At 28.7% G+C, this 22,587-nt stretch overlaps 2 protein-coding genes across 2 annotated transcripts in view; one reads left to right on the forward strand and one right to left on the reverse strand.

The window, feature by feature from the left end:
- The first annotated feature begins 372 nt into the window (after positions 1-372).
- On the forward strand, positions 373-2,360 carry LOC113554528. Its single transcript, XM_026958409.1, has 4 exons — positions 373-456; positions 537-686; positions 1,414-1,581; positions 2,181-2,360. Exons 1-4 carry the CDS (start codon positions 373-375, stop codon positions 2,358-2,360), a joined length of 582 nt encoding a protein of 193 aa, XP_026814210.1.
- A 3,574-nt stretch (positions 2,361-5,934) lies between these two features.
- Positions 5,935-22,587, reverse strand: part of LOC113550912 (protein sprint-like) — an 85,401-nt gene continuing 68,748 nt past the window's right edge. The window contains 16 exon segments of the mRNA XM_026952867.1: positions 5,935-6,625; positions 6,709-6,907; positions 6,989-7,258; positions 7,325-7,456; positions 7,992-8,183; positions 8,447-8,724; positions 12,763-12,898; positions 12,968-13,139; positions 13,236-13,687; positions 13,757-13,882; positions 13,884-14,599; positions 14,688-14,816; positions 15,095-15,244; positions 15,333-15,424; positions 15,528-15,715; positions 15,839-16,009. Of these exon segments, the coding sequence (XP_026808668.1) occupies positions 6,495-6,625; positions 6,709-6,907; positions 6,989-7,258; positions 7,325-7,456; positions 7,992-8,183; positions 8,447-8,724; positions 12,763-12,898; positions 12,968-13,139; positions 13,236-13,687; positions 13,757-13,882; positions 13,884-14,599; positions 14,688-14,816; positions 15,095-15,244; positions 15,333-15,424; positions 15,528-15,715; positions 15,839-16,009 (3,534 nt within the window). The 3' untranslated portion in view covers positions 5,935-6,494.

Raw genomic sequence — 22,587 nt, forward strand, 5'->3', positions numbered from 1 at the left:
TAACATTTACATTTACAAAATTTCAAGTATCTACAGTTATCTATTTTTAATTTATATTAAATATTATTAATGTACCTAAATAATGGTATATCATACCTCAATACCATACAGAGAACAATGTGATACGATTCGAATATTTTATTACATTTTAGTTTTTATATTTGTTTCCGGACAAACTTTATCACTCATTTCAAATTAAATTAAATTACTAAATTACATTAATTTTTCCGGAAACTTTTAGAGGCTACTACTCAAGCATGTTAACTGCTCTAAATGTATGAATGTATTTTATATTTCAAAACTGTCAATCATTCATAGTGTTTAAAATATATAACATTCGACTATATTGTTGAAACAAAGTATTTAAAAAAAATGATAATAGTAAAAATATTCGTTCTTATTGGATCTTCTTGTTTGGTTAAATCAAAAAACGTTTATATGCATAATTTGCCTTTGGTAAAATAATATCTTGTTATATTTTTTTAAACTTATTACCTACTATTACTATTTTAATGCTACAATAATAATTAATACAGGGGGAATACCGTACAGTATTTGAGAAGCTATATCCTTGTCAATCGTTAACGTTAAATCAATTTCATCTGTACTACAATAAAAAGGCATATAATGTAACTGAGCTGAAAGGAAATTTTACATTTTTGAATCCTTTTGACGATAGTTATACAGTAAGTAAATATTTAATAATGGTTTATAAAATAATAGTACATATACCTACTCAACTAGGTCATTAAGATGAGGTTTTATTGTTTATCTAATATAACTATTGATTGGCTGTTGCCGCTTAAAGCTAATTAATAAACAAATTATCGAATACAAAATATCACCATCGACACAATATAATTTAAAACAATAATTGTTATTGAATGAGGATTATACCTAATATGGATCGACCAAAGGTAGGTAATATAAACAACATAATTACTTAGCAATAATAAGTAACATTTCACTATAACTAAACACATAACTAACATAACCAAGTATAAACGATAAAGTGTCTTCTAACAATATAAGTACCTAAGCTTACGATATATACATGACACATAGACAATACTATAATGCAGTAAGCACAGAGTGCATTTGGTAGCCTTTAGATATTAGTAACCTTTATGACCCTGTTACAGAAATAATAATGATGGCGTGTTTTACGTTTATAATAACAAGTTTATGCAACAAATACGCATTATGGTGTAATTTTATGTTACATTTAATTATATTTTCAAAATTTGTTTTTTTCCCCGAAATACATAAATCTTTTAATACGGTTGACTAAAGTACCATGATGATCGAATAGTTGTAGTCATTAATACTATTTGATTTTATAACTAAGGTTAAAAAAAGTTAATTTTAATTGTTTAATATAACCTTAAAAAATATACTTACTATTTTTAATAGCTTGATGTAAACGCTGCATCTTGGAGTTTAATTGGTGGTTGGAAACCAAATTCGATGGTTTATGTAGCAAAGAAAGCATGTAGTAGTTTGAAGATGTTCGCAGGGAATGCGTGGTATACAGTATTGAAGGCTTTTAACATTACTAAAACTAGCTGTCCAATTCTTCCGGTAATGTATTGAAATAATTAAAACAATTTATGATGTTTAATGTGGATTAATTTAACGTGCAAATTTTAAATCACTGAAATAATATTCAAATAAATACATTATACGATATTAGTCCATTCTAATATAATTCATGATAATGGAAACTATTATCGTTTTGCGACTATTAAAAACCAAATATAACTTAGTATAGTTTATAGCCAATTTTAGAAACCTTCACATCATTTGCGTTGAATTAGCACTTCTGTTTATCGTAGTCCTAAAATGAACCACGTTATTGAGAAAGTCACTATATAAAATTGTACTTAATTTTAATTAAATAACGGCTTAATATTAACACCGTAACCATTTTATATGGTTTAAAATAGTAATATTGATCTTACCTATCAACCTATCCATTAGTTATTATGCTTATACATTTAATGATTTGTAATTTTATATCTATTTAATTAGGTACCCGAATTTTATTTACTATATTATACTCAATAAAACCATAGGTACTCGAGCTTTTATTATTTTTAATTTTGTAATAATATTAGGTATACCTATCCTTGAACATCGAAAATTATGTATAGTTACCAATTAATCGTCACATTTTTCAGGGTACATATGTTACATCAGGAATGAATTTGAAGAACGTAGAAGAAGACCATAACTTTCCCAAGGTGTATTTTTATGGAAAATATAAAGTATCATTTAAGATAAAAAATTATAAAAATGAAATTATTACTTGCTACATATGCGAGTTGAGTCTTATACGACCATGGGAAAATCCAATTTAAATTCTACATAAAAACAATATACCTATTACATTATTTTCATAACTGTAATGTTTTTTAATTCATTATCTAATATCAAATGACGTATGCAATATTTTCTTAATTACAGAAATAGTTATTACTGCAACTATTACAATAAAAATAATTTTATAAAATGAAATGAAATAAATCTATTCATGTAAAATTTAAAAATTGTCATCATTCGCTTGAAAATTAAAATAATTTAAATACCTACCTAGGCACAATATCGAAAAAATTGAAAATTTTGAATAGATATTAAATAATAAAAAATAAATATTATTATATACAGTTTGTGCGCTGGGTTTTTAAAACAAGTATTTTTATTTCCAGTATTGTCAAACTAACTCATTTAAAAATTACTTTTAATTATAGTATAATAATAATAATAATAATATATTTGAAATGATAAACTGATGTCCTGATATTATATGAGTATATGACTTAAAAATGTTTATGGTTTTCTGAGTACACATATAATTTTATTAACTTTTAATATCAAGTTATATTTTTAACTTAGTACCCGAAAACTTGTGCATTTTCAACTTTTTAACATACCTTCCTTCAAACATAAAAGTTATAAAATGTTCGTTTATTTTTTTTTATATATGATTTTTTAATCGGATATTTCATTTTTTATATTAAAATATATGTATTTTGTATGTATTTTTTGCTCAATAAAAAACCTGTTATAATGATTTATTTAGAAGGCAGATCCTCTGTACTGTTGAGTTTTGTTATACAACTAATGTGCATCACCTAGATCAAAAGTTCTCAATCTTTTTTTTAGGACCACGGCCCAAATTTTTTCCTGAAAATCTATCGCGACCAATATGATTTCACTTTTAAAGTATCAATAAGTAGGTAGTCTTTAAAATTTGTTTGTTACTTTTATTACTCATTAGTTATTACTTAATACCATAAAGTCTATAGATGAATAATTTTAACAATTATACAAATGTATTTGTATTTGAAGCGTATATGTAAAGTGTGCGGTTGTTTTTTCTGCTGAAGCTGATAGCAGCACTTTATAAAGTTTATGTGTTTGTGTTTATCTCTATCGTACTCGAGGTTTTGAGTATGTTCACACCCTAGTCGCACAAGCATATACATTTTTATAATTTTTTTTTTTCATAATTGTTTTGTATTTGGAGATATATCCAAACATAGATCTTAGAAAAAAAAACAAAAAATAACTTAAAAACTTAGGAAGTTACCAAAGGTTGGACAGCGTAAATCTCACAGTGCAATAAACGTATAAACGGGTCATATATTATTTTAGATACCTACATTATAGTAATTATATTCTTTTCGGTCACTTCATATAAATAAATTATTTATTTAACTTTAATTTTACAGTTATTATCTGTATAACAGTTAAACAATTAAAACAAATGATACAACGAGTTAATATAAAATAACTCGGATAATTAAAACTTAACTGCAAAATAAGACATATTTTTATTGTGTAACAAACATACATTTTATCACGGCAAAGTTTTAATGACAAAGATTGAAGAATCGAATTTATATTAGGTAGGGCGAAAAATATATTTTGCCTCTAGACGTTGACGAGGGTAGTTGCGCTACTGCATACAATATGCCACACATAGTACATAGGTTCATTATTTATTAGTACCTACATTTAATATGATATTATGATTTTAATTTAAAACGGTAATATTTTAATTTAAACTAAAAATTAATAAATATTGCCTTGTATTAGTTGTATTATATATGGACGCCGCTGCGGCGAACGAATAGTCACTAACCAACGAATTTTAGTTTTATCTTAGTTAAACTCTAATTTATTAATTATGATAATAAGATAGTTATTGATTTATCGAGTGGGATGGTCATTTAAGTTAGAATTTTATCAAAATTCGTCAAAATCGTAAAAAATCGTAATCTATTTTGTAGTAGTTAGAAATCGATGAAAAATTTTCTTTTTTCTTCTTCAAGATTACTCATAAATTATAAGTGACATAAGTTCATACAAAAAACATAAAATCTAAAAAATATATAAAGATAATAATTTTTTATAGACATTTTAAGTTTCAATTTAAACGATAGATAAATAATAAAATAAAGATAATAATTATGTTATTTATTATTTTGTGAAAACTTTGATGGAAATATAGAATATAAATATAATATATATGTAGGTATTAAGAAATAACTTATCACTGATAAGGCTGACATTCTGACAGTCATCGTTCAGAATTGTTTTTCGTATATAAAAATATATCACTAAATTTAAGTTTAACACATCTATAACGATGGTCAGTGACCCACTCGACACCTAATGTATAGCAAAACATTAACCGATCGGCTATACATTTTTTTATTTTCCTAATTAATTAGATAAATCTTTAGAAATTTTAGTTTTAAGCCCTTGAATGTACAAACTAGATACAATTTGATCAAAGTTAAAGACCAAACCGTATTTACAACTACTTATCGTGTATACAGAGAAAAATAACTAATTTCACGAAAATTTTACGACAAAACTATTGTAAGACACAATACATTTTCACTCTGCGAATTGCTAAGGATCTAAAAGGTTCATTATTCAAAAATATTTTACCGTCATGTCATGGTAAACTTTTGGAATTTTTACATTGTAAAGCATCAAGAATTTTAATATTTAAATTGAACATTTAAAAAAATTACTTACTATAAAATAGATTAAGAACATTTGTAATTTAGAAAAAAATTCCAAATGCTTATATATATATATATATATATCAAATCAGAGTACTGTATTTTAAATGCTTAAACATAAAAACAATTTATTACTTATTACTTATCTGTAATCTAATATTAAATTTCAAAAGCTTTTACTGAGAAATACAATTTTTATCAACATAAATAATGTTATTTTAAATTGTTGTCTTGATATTTACTAATATTATTCAGATTGACCACTGGACAGTCTCTACATTTTTAATGAATTTAAATATTGTATATTTGTGTATATTATTCAACTTACAGTCACTTTGATAAATTTATAATTATGAATTTATATTATGCTAAATACAATTTCATTACCAAAAATAAATAAAAAATGTAACTAAATACCATTCAATGACAGTTCCATTTTTGATTGTTGCATATTTTTTGTATTTTAGAATTGTAAGTTGTAGCTATATCAAGATCCATAATATATATTGGTCAAGAATGAAAAATTTTTATTTGTTAGAAGTAAGATAAATATATGTTTTTTATGGTTTTAAATTACGTTAAAAACGCAATCAAAATCACCACATGATTAACTGAACAAATTATAATAATATCATTGTACGTAAAAAATAAAAACCAATTGCTTCATTTTAAGAAGTCGTTATTACCAATTATTGTTAACTACATAAGAATATTATATGATTAAATATTTTACAACATAAACGAGATGACAATGCAACCGTTAACTAATTTTTAACATTAATGTTGTTAATATTTTAACATTATATAATATCAAATGATTTGGGATTAGTTTATATATTAAAATACAAATTATTTTTAAAATATTTAAAGTAAAAAATATATTTTAGATGCAGTTAGTTAAAGTATAAAAACCAAAAAAATAATAAATTTTCAGATCTCGTGTCATTTTTTGTACATTGTACACATACGATAAAAAAAAAAATTATTATTATTTTTAGCATAAATATAAAGTATCAAGCTTATCAGTCATTGAGCCGAAATATTATTTTTTATAAACTAAGTAAGTTATAAAACATACAAATAATAAAATATCTTTGAAAAAAAGTTTTATAAATATTTAAATAATTAAAAAAAAAAAAACGTTTTTAGACACGATAAAAAAGAACATAATGTCTAAATAATAATATACTTATGATTATTATAATAATGTGTGTTATTCTGTATTCACTACATTATGTACATGTTTAAGTTTACACAGACATACACACAAATTTTATGACTAGCATTTAGGATAATAGTCGGCGCAAGATATTGTTCACAGGTTAAAAGTCTAATCACAAAGAAAAAATTGTTATACAAGAGTATAAAATAATCTCAAAAAAAATATAAAAAGAAAACAAACACAAAAATAAATAAACAATAATAATTTTTTTTTTTTAAATCTAATTTTATGGCCTAAGGAGAAGGTGAATGGGGCCAAGCTATTTTTGCATCGATTCGTTTGTACGCAAACAAACAATGACTGCCACAGGCTGTTGTTGAACTTTTAATATCTTGTGGGCAATCGGTTTCAGATAACAAAAATTCTATAAACAAAACATTATTAAATATTAACAAGATGACCAACAAAATATCATATCAAATAGCCTTGATTCTCAATTATTGTTACCTTGGCCATCAATTAATTTGAACAGAGAATAATCTTGTGGGTTGGTTATGCGTAGTTTATGAGCAATGATTTTACAAACGTCACGTGTCGTCATGTGCGGTCTAACAGGTAACGTCTTGGTCAACAGTGATCCATTGGTTTCATCGGGTACAACCACTTTAAGAACAGATTTGAGTTCATTCAGTGGATCATAACTCAACTAAAAAAAAACAAAAAAAAAACACTAATGAGTTTATACTTATTAGTAAAAAAAAATACAAACAATTTTGGTGTTACATACTGTGTTGTCGGATCCTAATGTCTTCACGCCATTGATAGTATTTGATTCCATGGATGATTTGTAACTTTTCAATACGTGCACAGCTCCGCACAGTGCAGTCAGATAGTAACCTCCCTCACCAGGTATCAATGATGGATGCAACAGTCCCCACATGTACTCTGCTTCCAATTCGGCTGTAAGGACGTTGCATTGAACAAGCACCCATACAAGCAGTGGTAGGAAGTCATCGGCGCCTAGACATGCATCTGCATTCCGGTTTTGCATTTTCACCTGAACAATTAAATTTGATTACATTAAAATAATATCTATACATAATATGTTTATAAATTATCTTACAGCATTAAATATTAAAGCAATGGCTGAAAGCAGATGTTCCAGTTTTTCCAATGGTAAGAACGCATCTTGGAGACGTTTGAAACACTCTGAGATTTTCTTCAAATCATTCTCATTGGGTGGTATCAAATTTTCCTATTATAACATTAAAATTATTAACACATTAGCTAGTTTATTTTAATACATTATACATAAAATAAGAACTTATAATTATAAATAATAATAATAATAATAATATAATAATAATATAATATTATAATTCTTAATATTTTTTTTTTTCAATCAATTTATGTTGTCAAGATCGTGTTATTATACAATAATAATTTAAAAGCACACCTATTTATAATTTATTGAAATATTTAAAGTATTGATATAATCCAATAAAATACATTTAAATTGTTTTTTAAATTAATGAAAATAAGAAAGTGACAATCCAAAATACTAAAATATTTCTTTTAGTTGTATTAAAACAAATTGTTTTTCATTGATTTTTAATTATTATTAGATTATATTAGTAAACCGATATAATAAAAAAATTATATTAATTGTGTATTCAATTTCCCAATCACCGATCGTAGCCGATAAAAATTAAAAATGATACACAACAGTTCGCTTTGTATTTTAATGATCTGGTTAAAATAATTAACCATTTATTCGGTTATAAACTTACTCGAACAGCAAAGTCTTGAATACTTTTAGACTTGGCGTAGTGTATGTTTTCGACCATGGACGGGATCGAGCCGTTATTGACGTACTCGTCGACCAGAAGGCTGTATACGTGTTCTCGTAGTTCCCTGAGAACCAACCTGTTCATCACACCTTCCAGGATCACGTCAAGGTTCAGGAATTCCGTAGGCTTCAACTGCGGATGGCGGAATGTAAACAAACGAGAAACAGAGTAATTAAAAAATAATCGACGATATAATAACAACAATAAACAGAAAATTTAGTCCGGCGTTAAATAGTGTTTAGATAAAATCGTAGGACATATGAGTGCGATTTCAAGGACGATTCGGACATGATGTGTTCAGGAATATAGTAGTATAATTCGGGTAAACAAGACGCACAGCCCAAATGAGAACCATTATAAAATACCATAGGTACATTAATATACACGAGTAGTACCTGGCTTCGCTCCCTTTCTACCACTTTTTGGAATTCCTTTTCGCCGTGTTTCAGGAGATAGTTCTTCATGCCCGACATGAACTGCCGCACGTTCCTCATAACCACCGACGGGTTGGTCTCCTTAGATTCGACGGTGCAGCACACGAAATTGTCGATGGACCGAGCAAACACGGTGGTCTTGTCCGCGGCCAGCTGTAGAGCGTACTCGCGGGTTGAAGAACCGGTGCCGGTTTGGGCCATCAAGCGGCTTCGTGCCAATGCTTGGATCCGTGGGACTGCTACAGAATAACGTAAACACCACAGTTAATACTATACGGCATAGTTTGCTCGTCTCTTCTGGACGATCGTATGGTCATATAGTTGTATTACAGTACAAAAATCAAATGGAATGTAAATTCGTAATTCGAAGTGGATGTGAGAAATGAGAATTAAAAAGGTAAAATATCAATCAGTGTAATGTAAGTCTAACGGAGACGGTGCTACTCATTTGCGCCCAATTCAAAACAATAGGAATAATCGTGAAACGTTGAAATTGATTGAGTTGAAATATAAAATCTAAAATATTATTTTTAGGTTTCTCGCGGTAATCGAAATTATTGCGAAATCCCAATCGATAAATATAATATTATAATTCTCGAATAGATTATGAACAGTGCGTAGGTATGTAATTTGTGTATAATTGCATCAGCATAACAATTATGAACACGATCGTAGATACCTACTCCAAAGTAATAATGGAATTTAAACAACTACTTGTATTTTAAGTAAAACCAACCTTGATTAGTTGTTGTTATTTAAAATATTACACGAGGAGTTGGTTCTTACAGATTTACATATTAGTTGGCGTTGTGTACTTAAAAAAAAAATTATAACTGTAATGCATATAATATGTCAAAAACTAATATTTTAAAGACAAAGTTAACCAAAGTTATGTTAAGTTATTAACCATGAGTATGAAACTGAAGTTTGTTAACATTATTTTATATTAGAATTTAAACATATTATTTATTTGTACAAATAAAATGCACTACTAATTTATAAATACATTTGAATAAAATATAATATCTATATAATAAATAATAACGTGTAATACGATGAACAGTCATATAGAATAATTTTCTAAACGTAAGACCAATATTTTTTTGGAAATAATTAACTTTTTTCTATTTTTTCTTAAACGATAACTGATAGCAACGTTGCTTACTATGCGACTATAAATCGGCATGTAAGTAATGTCTTTTTTTTTAGGCGTAAATGTCCATAGTAAATGATGACCCTATAGCAGGGGTCGGGAACCTGTGGCTCCGGAGTCGCATGGAGTTCTTTAAAATGCAACCTGCGGCTCTTTGAATAATTATCAATCGAGATCCGTAAAATATAAATTATATTATACCTGCGTTATTATAGTGATAAATAAAGTTTTTCTATATTTTCTAAATTTAAGACGTATTATGTTTTTATTGCCTACTATTTTTTCAATGAAATAATAATACTATCTTTATTCTAATATATGTACTAATAAAGTAATAATTTATACACCACAATTAAAAAAAAAGGTTGTTCAAACCTGTGCGGCTCCTTGGATATCATAGTTTTGTAAATTTTTGAAAAAATGGCTCTTTCCTACGAAAAGGTTCCCGACCCCGGCCCTATAGAGGGATACAACCCACGTAGGTACCTATCGCACAATAGCATAATACTAATTATAAATTTAGGAAAAGAAAATATATGTTGTATTCAAGTATTTTTATAACAATAAATAATATAAATTAAGATTGATTTTTATCGAATTAAAATTGTACCACCGATTAAAAATGTATTTCATTTTTAAAACCGACGACACTACGGTAGAGAGATGGAATAAGCACATAAAACTTTTTTTTTTTTTAAAGCGACAATGTAGAAAAACATGTAGGTTATCTCTGTTGAAGGTTTACTCAACAACGGGACCTTGTGAAAGTAAAAAAAAAATTATTAAATACATAATACACTGCTGCAGGTATTATTAAATTCTGCTACAAATATTACAATATTATAAACCACCCACGTTTAACCTTGTTTCATAAAAACTTTTTTTTATATAATCGTTATAAATAGGTATACGTTGAAAAAAAATGGACTTCACTTTTACGAGCCGTTATTTTGGAGACATATAGCGCACTCAACGCGACTGGAAATCGTTTGAATATTTAATTATTATTAATTGTACACTGCGGACAAATACGGTCGGCTGTCGGCAGTATAAACTCGTTTTATCGGGATTTTAATGACTGTCGGATGTAATCATTATATTGTGAGATCACGAATGATTAATATACGCTACGTCCACTTGATGTAACTGAAACCCGTCTGCAATACGAATATCGCTTTTGATCTATATTTATTTGTTTTATTTTTCTGGCTAGGTAGTCAAAACGACAGAGTAAGTAAAATCGAAGATTTGAGTAGACTATTAAAAATATCTCGTATAAAAAAATGTATTATATTACATCGATTTGTTGTGGAATCATTCGTAAAATAAATGAATATTAAGCGACAGGGTGTAAAATACATCGGAATACACTTAATTTATACATTATAAATTATAATCGAGAATGCATTGATTTTTTTACTAATAAATGTGAAAGAAAATTTTATGCAATAATCTCTAACCAAAATCATTAAATAAAATTTATTTAAAATATTTAACGTTTTAGATTTTTTTATTTATTAAAAAAATAATATATATATATATATATATATTATAGTATACATCTACACAATAAATTAATAAGTTAAAAATATATTAAGTATCTATGGAAGGTACAGTTACGGAGTATCTATTACTTATTTTACCTATGTGAAATTGTAAAATACAGTCACAGTTACATATAATTAACATACATATTTTATATAGGTATATATTATATCTGTGAATACAACTCATGATATTTAAAAAAAGACTAAATCTTTGTAATCGTAAAGTTGTAAAAAGACGAATTTCAATCTATTTAAATTTTTTGATCCATTTTCAATAGTTTATAAAATAAACTGGGTATTATATTTTGGCATTATATAACAGTGTTTTATTAAAATTGTATTTAACCCTTTTTATGAATACAGTCATGGTTATATTTATTTATTATTTTATTTTTTTTAGTTAACATAATCATGTATTCTTTTTGAAAAAATGAATTTTAAAATGCGAATACATTTGATTTTTTTAATTCAATAATGAATGAATGTGAAAATGAATTTAAATAAATATTATATTAATTTATTAAATGTTTCAGACTCTGCCTACAGGTTATTTAACACGTTTAGATACACCTAGTATACATTATATCACTATCTTACTTACGAATATAACAGTTAGTCGAAATTAATGGAAATTATGACGTAGTGAGAATTACATGACTTGTATACTAGTGATCGATACACTCGTTTGTATAAAAATTATTTGACAAGTTGGAAAAATAACCCAACAAAACGGATTATTATTTTGAATATTGTGGATAAAAAGATCTATAGTTATGTTTTGTCATGTGTTCGAAAAGGAATTGGCGATTTTATCAAGCAATGGAACGTAATGGCCTAAAAATATATGTACCAAATGTATATTATCATTCGACCAGTAAGCTCGCATTACTATATTATAATATATTTGATGTACCATAATACGTACCATACACGTATTTATTTATATACTAGATGATTCATTCCTTATTAGCCGTGCTCGTGGTAAATTAATGCGGTTATCGGTCGGGTCTCGGGTGTAATGTGTAGCCGTTTTAGTTATATACCGAAATACAAACAGGTCACGAATGGTGATGAGTGATGACCGATGAGAGAAGCTGTCAACTGTGCACGTGCGTTATGTTCGAAAGCCTATATTATGCTATGTTGTACTAAGAGCGCAATACCTACACGTAGTGAATAAAAAATGTAGAGAACCGTGTAAATTAGGTATACTTATTATGGAGTGTATAGACATTGTTCATACATCTCACCATTAAAGTTATACTGGAATACAGTTCTGAAACTACCATTTTATATTCTTTTAAATGACCAAACTCAATTTATAAAGATATTTTCAAAAAATCTTTGATTAAATCCTTAAATTTTGATACAAATACTTTTTCAATATTACAACATTTAGTCCTAAGTATAAAATGTGGTACTAAATGATAACTTTTTATTATTTTTTATTTGTCAAACATAAATAATTTTAATCTATAGAACTGACTAAAAAGAGTGAGATCTGAATAAAATATATTATTCTAAGTAATGTAATTTTAAGCTATTGTTAATACCAATAAAATGTTCAACCATCTTACCTAAAAGTGGATCTAAACGTTCAGAGAAACTTTTGTTACGATTAACTGGCTTTAAGTGTGATTGATTTTGTTCTTTATTGGCTACAGGTAACAAATGTTCCCACCTTGAACTGTCCCATGGCTCAGAAAATTCAGTCTGTAATGTGAAAATCAATATTATTAAATAACAATTATATAAATATTAAGAAATTAGCATTTAATTTACTTTAGAATCGTCATCGCTATTTTGAGATAAAAGTGACAAATTACTGAAGCCACTTAAGTTCAATGTATTGTTGTTCACACTATCGTTAGATTGGTGATCAGGTTGTTCAGTATTACCGTTGTTTCGAGATGTTGAACTGGGTTCTTTGATGTACAAACTTAAATGTGGCAACCTAAGAATGTTTATTACAATAATCATTTAATGTCATAAATATAATATTTTTGGACAATGTCAAAAAAGGTCTGACAGTAGATTTTATTTAATTTACCTGTTCAAAATAATCTCTTGTATTGTAGGTCCTTTGCGTCCAGGAGATTCTCTTAAACAATCATTGGGTTGTCCAGTAGTTATTTGGTCTGAGTTATCTAATGAGTTGGCATTTTCATTTTCATTGCCAATAAACTCCCAACTAGAATCTACTGCCCATGAACCATCCTGACCACGCTTAGGTGGACCAATACGTGGAGTTTCTACAGGCTTACCAGTTTTTAACGGTTCTCTTCTGGAGTTTTTCAACAATGGTATATTATCCACAGACGACGAGAACGCTTGGTTGGTAGAGTAATTACCATTAGGAGATAGCAGTTCTTCTTTAGAATCAATACGAGATAATTGGCTACAGCCGACTAATGCTGGCCATTGATGAAGAAAACTCGGCTCTGAATGGCGGTTTCGGAAATTATTTGCTGAAGGTTTAGACTTGCGACGTAGGAAAGCTGCCTAAACATTTAAATTTAGTTAGTAATATGTTAATTTTAATTTTTAATATAAATTATTAATATAATTTACTTGTCTTATGGCATCAGCAGGTTCGGCATAGAAAGGGCTGTTTTGTTTAGCTTCAGCCGTATCATCTTCAGGGACAGGTGATTTTGTCTCTGGTGACCCAGGTGACAATAAACTGGTTGTACTGTCCTGTAATAGATGGGAGATCGTTTATTTGATTTTGTGGTAAAACAAGACCTAGTGTATTTTTAGGAATGGTTGGAATATTAGTGGTTTGTTCCAAAATATCAGGTGGCATCTCTGGAGGAACTTCTGGAGCATTTTTCTTATAAGTACCACTATTGCTTTGAGATGGAGTTTTAAATGTAGATAAAGACGAATCAGGACCCCAAACATCTTCATAGTCACTAACTTTATCCGCAAAAGTACTTCTATGATAGATATTAGAAGTTTCTAATATATCACTTTCTCTGTAGTGTCTAGATTGTTTTATTCTATTTCTTTTAGTACGGCGGCCAGAACGTAACCCACCTCCTGTGTCTGAGATTGGGGATGTAATTTCAGAACCTAGAGGACTTTTGATAGCTGGCATGATTTCACTGTCATCTGTTGATTTTGACAACGGTCCACAAGACACTTGAATTAGTGGCGAGGGAGTTGTTTCTTTGTGAAGACTAAATGTCACAGTAGTAGTTACAGTGAAATTTTGTTGCCCCGCAACAGGCTTGGCCCAACGAGGAGGAGGTGGTGGTGGTGTCTTAGCTGTATGAGTAGAGCTTACAACATCCGAAGTTACTATTTGACTATTAGAAGATTTAAGACTTAATGTATTGGGAGGCGTGGGTCTTGTTCGACCACTCACTAGACTTGTTGGTGGTGATAAGTTATCGGAAGAGGATGGTGTACCTAAACATACATACAACATTAATAAACAATCATTGTTAGGGTTATAATATTTTAATGTGTAATAATGTCTATAATGACTAATTTTTACCTTCTTTCGAAGAACTTTTGAACGTTGTTAGAATCCCATTAGCTTGTTGTATACTTTCCACAGGACTAGTTGATAATTCTTCTATAGACAGGTGATTGTCTGTAAAAGCAGATTCTTGATTATTATTGCCTATGAATAAAAAAAAAATATATATAAATATATTATATATAGTAAATAGATATTCAGGTTAGTTCTTGTATTATTATTGATATATAATTTTATCGGTAAATGTATGTGTTTATGAATTTATTTTTTTTAATAATTACTTGAAGTGATTATAAAAAATGAATGGGGAAATTGTATAATTGTTTAAAAAATGTATAACAATAAATACATTTTTTTCGAAAATATATCTAAAATATATAGATCTATAAATCATTATCATAGTATAAAGGAATAAATCTCACCACTACTAAAACTACTAAGGCTACTCGATTGGCTGTGGGCAGCACTACTAGGAATAGATGTGTTTAATGTCCTCTTTGTAGATTCATCATTTGGTGATATATCCAATGTTGGAGAACTTCTTGAACTAGCCATAGGATATCTCCAAAATTCTAAAAAAAAAAAAAAAATAAGTATTACATCTAATTAATAATAAAAAATTAAAACGAGTGAATTACTAGGAAATGAAAAATTACCAACCTTGACCAAGTAATGCTAAAGAAGAAAGTTGCTGTCGGTTTTTGGCTTCTTGTATAGCTTTTGGTAACATAAGCTGTACAGGAAGTTCATCGCTGAAATATTTAAATACGATATTAAACACATTATTCATATTTTTTGTAAATATAGTTTTTTTTTTTTTTTTTAACTCAATAATTTTATATACAAAAATCTTACCAGCACTGTGCGTAATGAGCAATTAACATGGGGATACTATCAAACTTGTTGTCTGAACTCTCCAGAGCTAATCGGTTGTCAGTAGTGGCTTGTATGAGATAATGTTCGATGTACGGACCTTTGCCGCTTGGCAAACGGACGGATATGGCCATAGTGCCCGTCTGACTGGACTGTCTCACCACGAAATTCTGAAACAATAAACATACAATTGCTTTTTTTCTTAACTGCTATAAAATACCATAACGTCAACAGCTAACAACAACGCTGACAATAATTCAGCAATAATGGTATGCAGACATTTCATTACTCACCCCGTCGTCTTTGCCTTGCAACAAGTGAAAAGCACCGGCCCGTTGAATTCCGGGCAGAAACCATATCGGATGACTACGTATAAGACGTTCGAGTAATCCAATATCACAACTAGCCGCATCCCCCGAACCAGATCTTATGGATCCACTACTGGTTTCATAATCATCTTCATCCTGTAAACATGGGTACATTTCGGTATTATTAACAATACAATTAAAGTGGTTGAAAAATAAAACTGGTTATAATTAATATGGACCGCGGTGTTCATAAAACGTGTAAGGATTTCATTAAAAGAAAAAAATAATAATAATGAGGTAAGTAGGGGGGAGGGGAAATATATTTTTGTTTAACTATACACGTACCAGAGTAATGCAAATAAAGGGGAATTCCCGTGGCTACTATAAAGGCTGTCTCATTCATTAATTCCTATTGTTTTTTTTTTTTTAATTTTTTCTTTACTCTGTCTTAAGATTTATTAATAAGGACTACTGCCGAGTGCCACCGACTTTGGAAATTAGTTACAACTCAATAAAATGCAAAATAAATTTTTTTTACAGTACAAATAATGTAAGTAAATTAAACATTGAATACCGATGTAATATTGATGAATGCCGATGACCACATGCGTATTACTCAATGTTTTGAGGAAAATTTACCATTTCACTTAAAAAAAGAAACTTAATACACTTACACAGAGTAAATTTGGCGCCAAGTTCATTTAGGCTCTCCTCCGTTTAGTTAAGGTCGACAGAGGTCTAATAATAGAAAATCGAGTCAATACATAGCTGAGAACTAAAACGTGTGACATCACCATCCAATTACTTTTGATTTTATTTTTAATTTTACGTATACGCGGTATATCCGGTTAGTTTGTAAGGCCAAACGGATTTTAAAGAATAAAATTTTGCATAGGACAATCTCTTGACGTATAAATATTTACAACGTTGTGAAAAACGAATACGCTCGAAAAATACAAACGGAAATTTCTACTAAGATAAAATCTGTTCATTAAATATTCTTTGTGTGTTTGTTTTCATTGTTCATTATCGATTATGCATTTTAACTATTAATACAATTTTGAAATTCGAGATGAATAAATGTTGAACGCATTGAATCATTTACAGTAAATTTCAATCTAAATTATAAAATTTAACTAAAATATTATGTATTAATAAAAGTAGTTTAAACGGATTAAATTAATGAATGGTTAATACGTAACCTAACCCTTATGATAAAACATCATAAAAAAAACGTAAGCAATTTAATTTAGATAACTTTATTATTATTATTATTTCTGAATTATACAATCTATATATTATTAATATTTTTTTAACAACAAGTATAAATTAAAGTGAAAGTATTCAACAATATTTATAATCATATATATATAATATAAAGAAAAACAAATGAGATAAATATATATATATATATATATATATAATATATAAATTATATTTAACAATGTAGACAGTAGGCTTATGTGAAAGAGCCAACCAGTGTCAACTCAAGAGTTTTGAAAACTTAAAAAAATAATTAAAACTATTCGAATAGCATTATAAATATATATACATTTTAATTAATTTTTGTGTACAATATGTAATGGAATTTACAAATTAATATCATTCTAACTTGTTCTAGATGTTTTACTGTATCTATTTTTAATTTTTTTTAATATTGTATTATTACATATATTATACTTTTAGATAAAAAGTTCAGTAAGTCAACAGTTGTTGGTTTATCCTATATACAGTAAATTCATACCAGTAATATAATATTCATATAACTATTGTTGAATATTTACTTAAACATGTTCAGAAAATATTTAATCATAGCTTATGAAATTAAAATGAGTACTAACTGGTTGCTATTAAAAATAAAAATGAAAAATTTGTAAAAAAAAAAAAAAATAATAAAACAATACCACGTTGTTTTACTTTTTTTTTAATAATTCAACCCTATTAAAACAATACAATTATAACATACTGTTTACAATTAAAATACATTATAGAAACGATTATATATGACTAGAAAAAAAGCTTCAATATTAATATTAAGTACGAATGCTTTATAGTTTATACGACCACAACTCGTTTATTCGTACGCTGAAAATATGAATATACATTTGAAATCAATAGACTCGTTTTTACACAACACGCCTACCACTCGATTCGCCCCACTCTCTACATACAATATTGTAGTTTTTGCAAAGTATAGGTAAAATTGTTCAAACGGTCAGTTGTATCTATTCGGCTATACACTTTAATACGTATTACAATTATTATACGTCTAGAACATAATACCGGAACACCACGTAGATTCAATTAAAAACTATAGAATTGGTTGGGTGATCCAATTCCGTTGGAGCGATACAGGGATCAACTTAATTGCGGCTGGCAAACAAACGCACGCGTGTATACGTACAACTGAGTTTTCCAACGATTGGATTTGGCATTGGGTCGGGATGCACTTGATTAAAGACGTCTCCTCCCCACAAGACCGTTGTGTCCGCACTACAGGTGCACATACGCCACGAAGACTCTCGAGACTCGTCGACTCGTAAAACGTACAGTATATAATATATATATATATATATATGTATAAGGTCGGTAGAATGGGCTGGGGGCGACAAGGAGTGACATAAAGGGTGGGACGAGCGGGTAATTCCGGTCATAACGCGAGTGGTAACTTTCTTCGGTTTGTCCGCCGTACACGGGTTTTCAATTAGCGCGTATAAAACTTTTGCCAACTCTTTATGATGGGTTTTTTCTTTTGGTTTTATTTTAAAGCTGTTGACGGTATAATGCAATATGTAGGTTACAAAAATAACAGATTTTGGACGTCTCGCGACTCTGTCCGCAATATTAAAGGGCGTTGGATTAAAAAAACTCCATTACAAAAGTTACGAAATTGTTATACGCGCGGATAACGGATAAACCTGCTTCGCGTAAGACACTTTTCGACCCGCAATACCCTAATAAATAATAATATCGTACAATGCGAATGAAATATTTTGTCAACGATGATAGGCTTTCAGTCGATGCTGACCATCCATAACATTACATCTCAGTACGTATTTATGTATTATAACACAAGACTTCGATAGTTCGATTACACATTCAACACGTACAGTCGTCGTGTATCTGTCTATGACTAAAACGCATCGAAAACATAAGTGGCCGATAAATTATTCATTTATTTATCACTAAAAGCGTTCGGTTCCCAATGTATTATTGAAAGTACTAGGCATAAGTGTTGTATACCATATGCACATATACTATACACACGTATATGCGCTGAATCTAGGTCAATAGCCCCGACCATTTAACGCCCAATGGTTTTTAGGGATTTCGGACAATTACAACCCATCACTTATTATGATGAACGAACAGCTTATTAATGTCAACTTTTTTTAAATTCCGGTAAGATCGACTTAAAACTTTTTTTCAAACGCTCAAGTGTTAAGTACGTATAAAAACCAAACAGTTTAAAAAAAAAACGAATTTAAACATTTTAATATATTTACTTTGGATCTTAATATGAAAAACTTTTTCTATTTATTTATCTGAAAAAGCATAATTAGTAAATTCGATGTTTAATTAACGAAAACGTAAAACAATTTTAAATTTAAGTTAAACTGTGATAAGTACGAGTTAAAATTTGATTAAAAGTTTTTTAAAAAAAAACAAGAAAATAATGTGTCTTCAAAATCTACATCGCATAATTAGATCGATCAGTATTCAGTGCCTTTTTATACGTTAAAAAAACAGTCCGTTTAAAATTCCTCCACTAGCGCTATTTAAATTTAAAATGTCCTTCCACATGGTGGAAAATGTTCTATTCTTCGAGTGGCAATTGAACGATTGCGCTATTACGCTTCTAATATAATACGTTGCCGAAAATACGCAATTTGTTACGGTTGTTCGTGTGTAATGTATACTTTACTTTTATAGTTGATTAAACACTAAACAATTTTTTAAACAATTTTCTATATGCATTTATATATTTTATATAGGTGGGTATACAAACGAAGTACGAACCTCAACACGCGAGTTGTATAGGTGACCATAATAACGACTGACTATAACGACTATATAGGACTATCTGCACTACAGTAGCAACAGCACGTATATCTACATATTCGATAATAAAAATAATAATGTTTTTTCCTTTATTAACCCAGCTAATGTATGTAGCAGCTGTCACTATAATATAATAGATATAACATATAAATTCTAATATTTTTTATTATTAATTATACCTATTACATGCCACACTGGACCGAATTCGTCGTCAAGCAAGTTAAAATAATAATATATTATAATATGACTGCGAAATACCTAATCATAATCGTATGTAACCACAAACACGCAAACTCAATTTGTAGTAACGAACCATAATATTAATGTAATATTTGTAAACATCGACTTCTTAAAACCGGTCAACGATTTTAATAGTTATTATATTGGTGTTAATTGTTTACGCTTCATGATGTGAAAAATAACAGTGTAACGGCTATTTTATTAGTATAATATGAGTTTGTTCTGGTCGTTCAGGATAACAATTTTACTCAATCAAAAGTTGTTGAAATAAGATTAAGAAAAAAAAAATAGACGGACAAGAAATTAAATCTTAATAAAAACCGTAATAATGGTATACAGTGCACAATTATTAACGTAGCCTAAGTGTATTTAGTCTAATGGTCTAATAAATGTTCTGTAAATTATATTCGAAAATATAAATGTTTTGACTCTTTTCGTGAATTCAACAGTTATACCGTGCCTTTTCATTACCGTTTAATTTTGTTAATTATTTTAGTTATTACCGAGAGAGTGATGTCGATTACAATATCGTACAGCCACTATCGTAGTATCCACTTATAAACATTCAATGTGGAAAGGGTCAGATTATCCCCTGGTCACGTGTGCTGAAGCCCAATCAAGTAATATATACTACCAATACACTACATTTTGTACCAACAATATGTACAAGGTGATATTTTTAACTTTAATTATCTTTAAAAGTACTAACGTTGTTTGCAAATATATTTTACTCCATAATTAATTTGAAGTTATTAAAAAAAAAAAACATTTTTACTATTTTTTATAGGTTTCTCTTTTTTTCTTTATGACAGCATACATTTTAATTTTATATTCCAAAACAGAGTACTTTTCTGAGAATTCAAATACCAACATAAAAATTGAATATCGAACAAGCAGTTAATCAGTAATAAGTAAGTACTTAAATTTCAGATAATCGGAGTTCAGTTGTACAATAAGGGTACCCCGTAAAATATTTATCTACACACCGCTCATCTAAAATTTTAACATTAAATATATTTTATGACTTTTTAACTAACACCGTTCGAATTTTAATTTTTTTACGCTAAAATTCTCAGAAAAATATATTGTTCCTGAACATACAAATTTAATTGTTAAAAAATTAAATTATCTTTTAAATTTTTTTAATGACATCAAATAATCTAAAAATTATTCCATAACCATAATTACTTTTCAATAAATTAATGTTTACTCTTATAAGTAACACTGTGTATAACATATAAAGCGGTTGTTCATAAATGCCTTGTAAATTATAATAATTATTATATTTGAACCACTCACATTTAACTTATTAACTCGTATAAAATGATTTGCTGTGCATAACAATATTATACAGTATTAATGACATACGTCAAAGATATAAGTACTGTAAACTTGAATTTCCATGTGATCCGTTTATAAATAACGAAGATTCTATTTCAAACATGATGAAACTAACGACTTTTACGAGACGAGAGTCCGATAATTTGTTTACAGACCTTATAAGTTCGGAATCAAACGTAAGTGATGGGTGGTGCTCGCAAAGTAAGAGGATGTATAGGATATTCAATATGAATACAGTGATGGACTATAATAACAACATTACATAGGAATACACGCAAAATGGTACAAGGCACGCGTATTAGATGACACTGCCGACGGCCCATATCGATTTCCATAATATAGCGACTTTATAGGTTTATAGTGCTGCACGCACAGAGCAATTATTATTAACCCTCCCCCCCCACACACACACACACACACTCCACGTCCGACGACGTCGTTCGAGTCGAGTTCGAGTACATTAATTCTAATTGCACTTTGTTTATAATAATATACATATAGCGAAATCGTCTCGTATAACGAAATGCGAGGCGCGGCGGCAGTTATGGCGGTAGCCGCGTATTACGCACCGCACAAACGGAACGATGTACCGCGATAATGAAACGCGATACAGTAAAAATACTCGGTCTGCAGCGGCGGCACTACTTTAATACGACATTATACAGTAGTATAACTTCCCGCGATTTACAGACTTACGAGTGAATAGTATATAGGTGGTATTTTAGTGTATTTGTTTTTATTTTTTTCGAGAACGTTAGAAGCAAATTAAATAATATTTTATTTGTTTTTTTTTTTTTGTGAGAATTGCCGAGGAAACTTAAAACCATCGCGTGATTGGTGCTTTACCAATTTCGTCAAAACGTGTCAAAATCATTTTCTTTCGTTATAAAACAAAATAAATAAGGAATATTGTATCATTGGTGATAGCTTTGAACTAATACTGTTCGTAATATCGGGATTGTACTACAATCAAACTTTTTATTTTCCCATTCGTATTCAACAAACTTGCACAATAGACGTAAGAAACTTTGATTTTTTTAGAACGGAATATCAAGAGATTCTAAAACTAGTTGTATCTTAAAACGTCTATC

This window comes from Rhopalosiphum maidis, chromosome 2 (assembly GCF_003676215.2).
Source record: "Rhopalosiphum maidis isolate BTI-1 chromosome 2, ASM367621v3, whole genome shotgun sequence".
NCBI classification, from domain to species: domain Eukaryota; kingdom Metazoa; phylum Arthropoda; class Insecta; order Hemiptera; family Aphididae; genus Rhopalosiphum; species Rhopalosiphum maidis.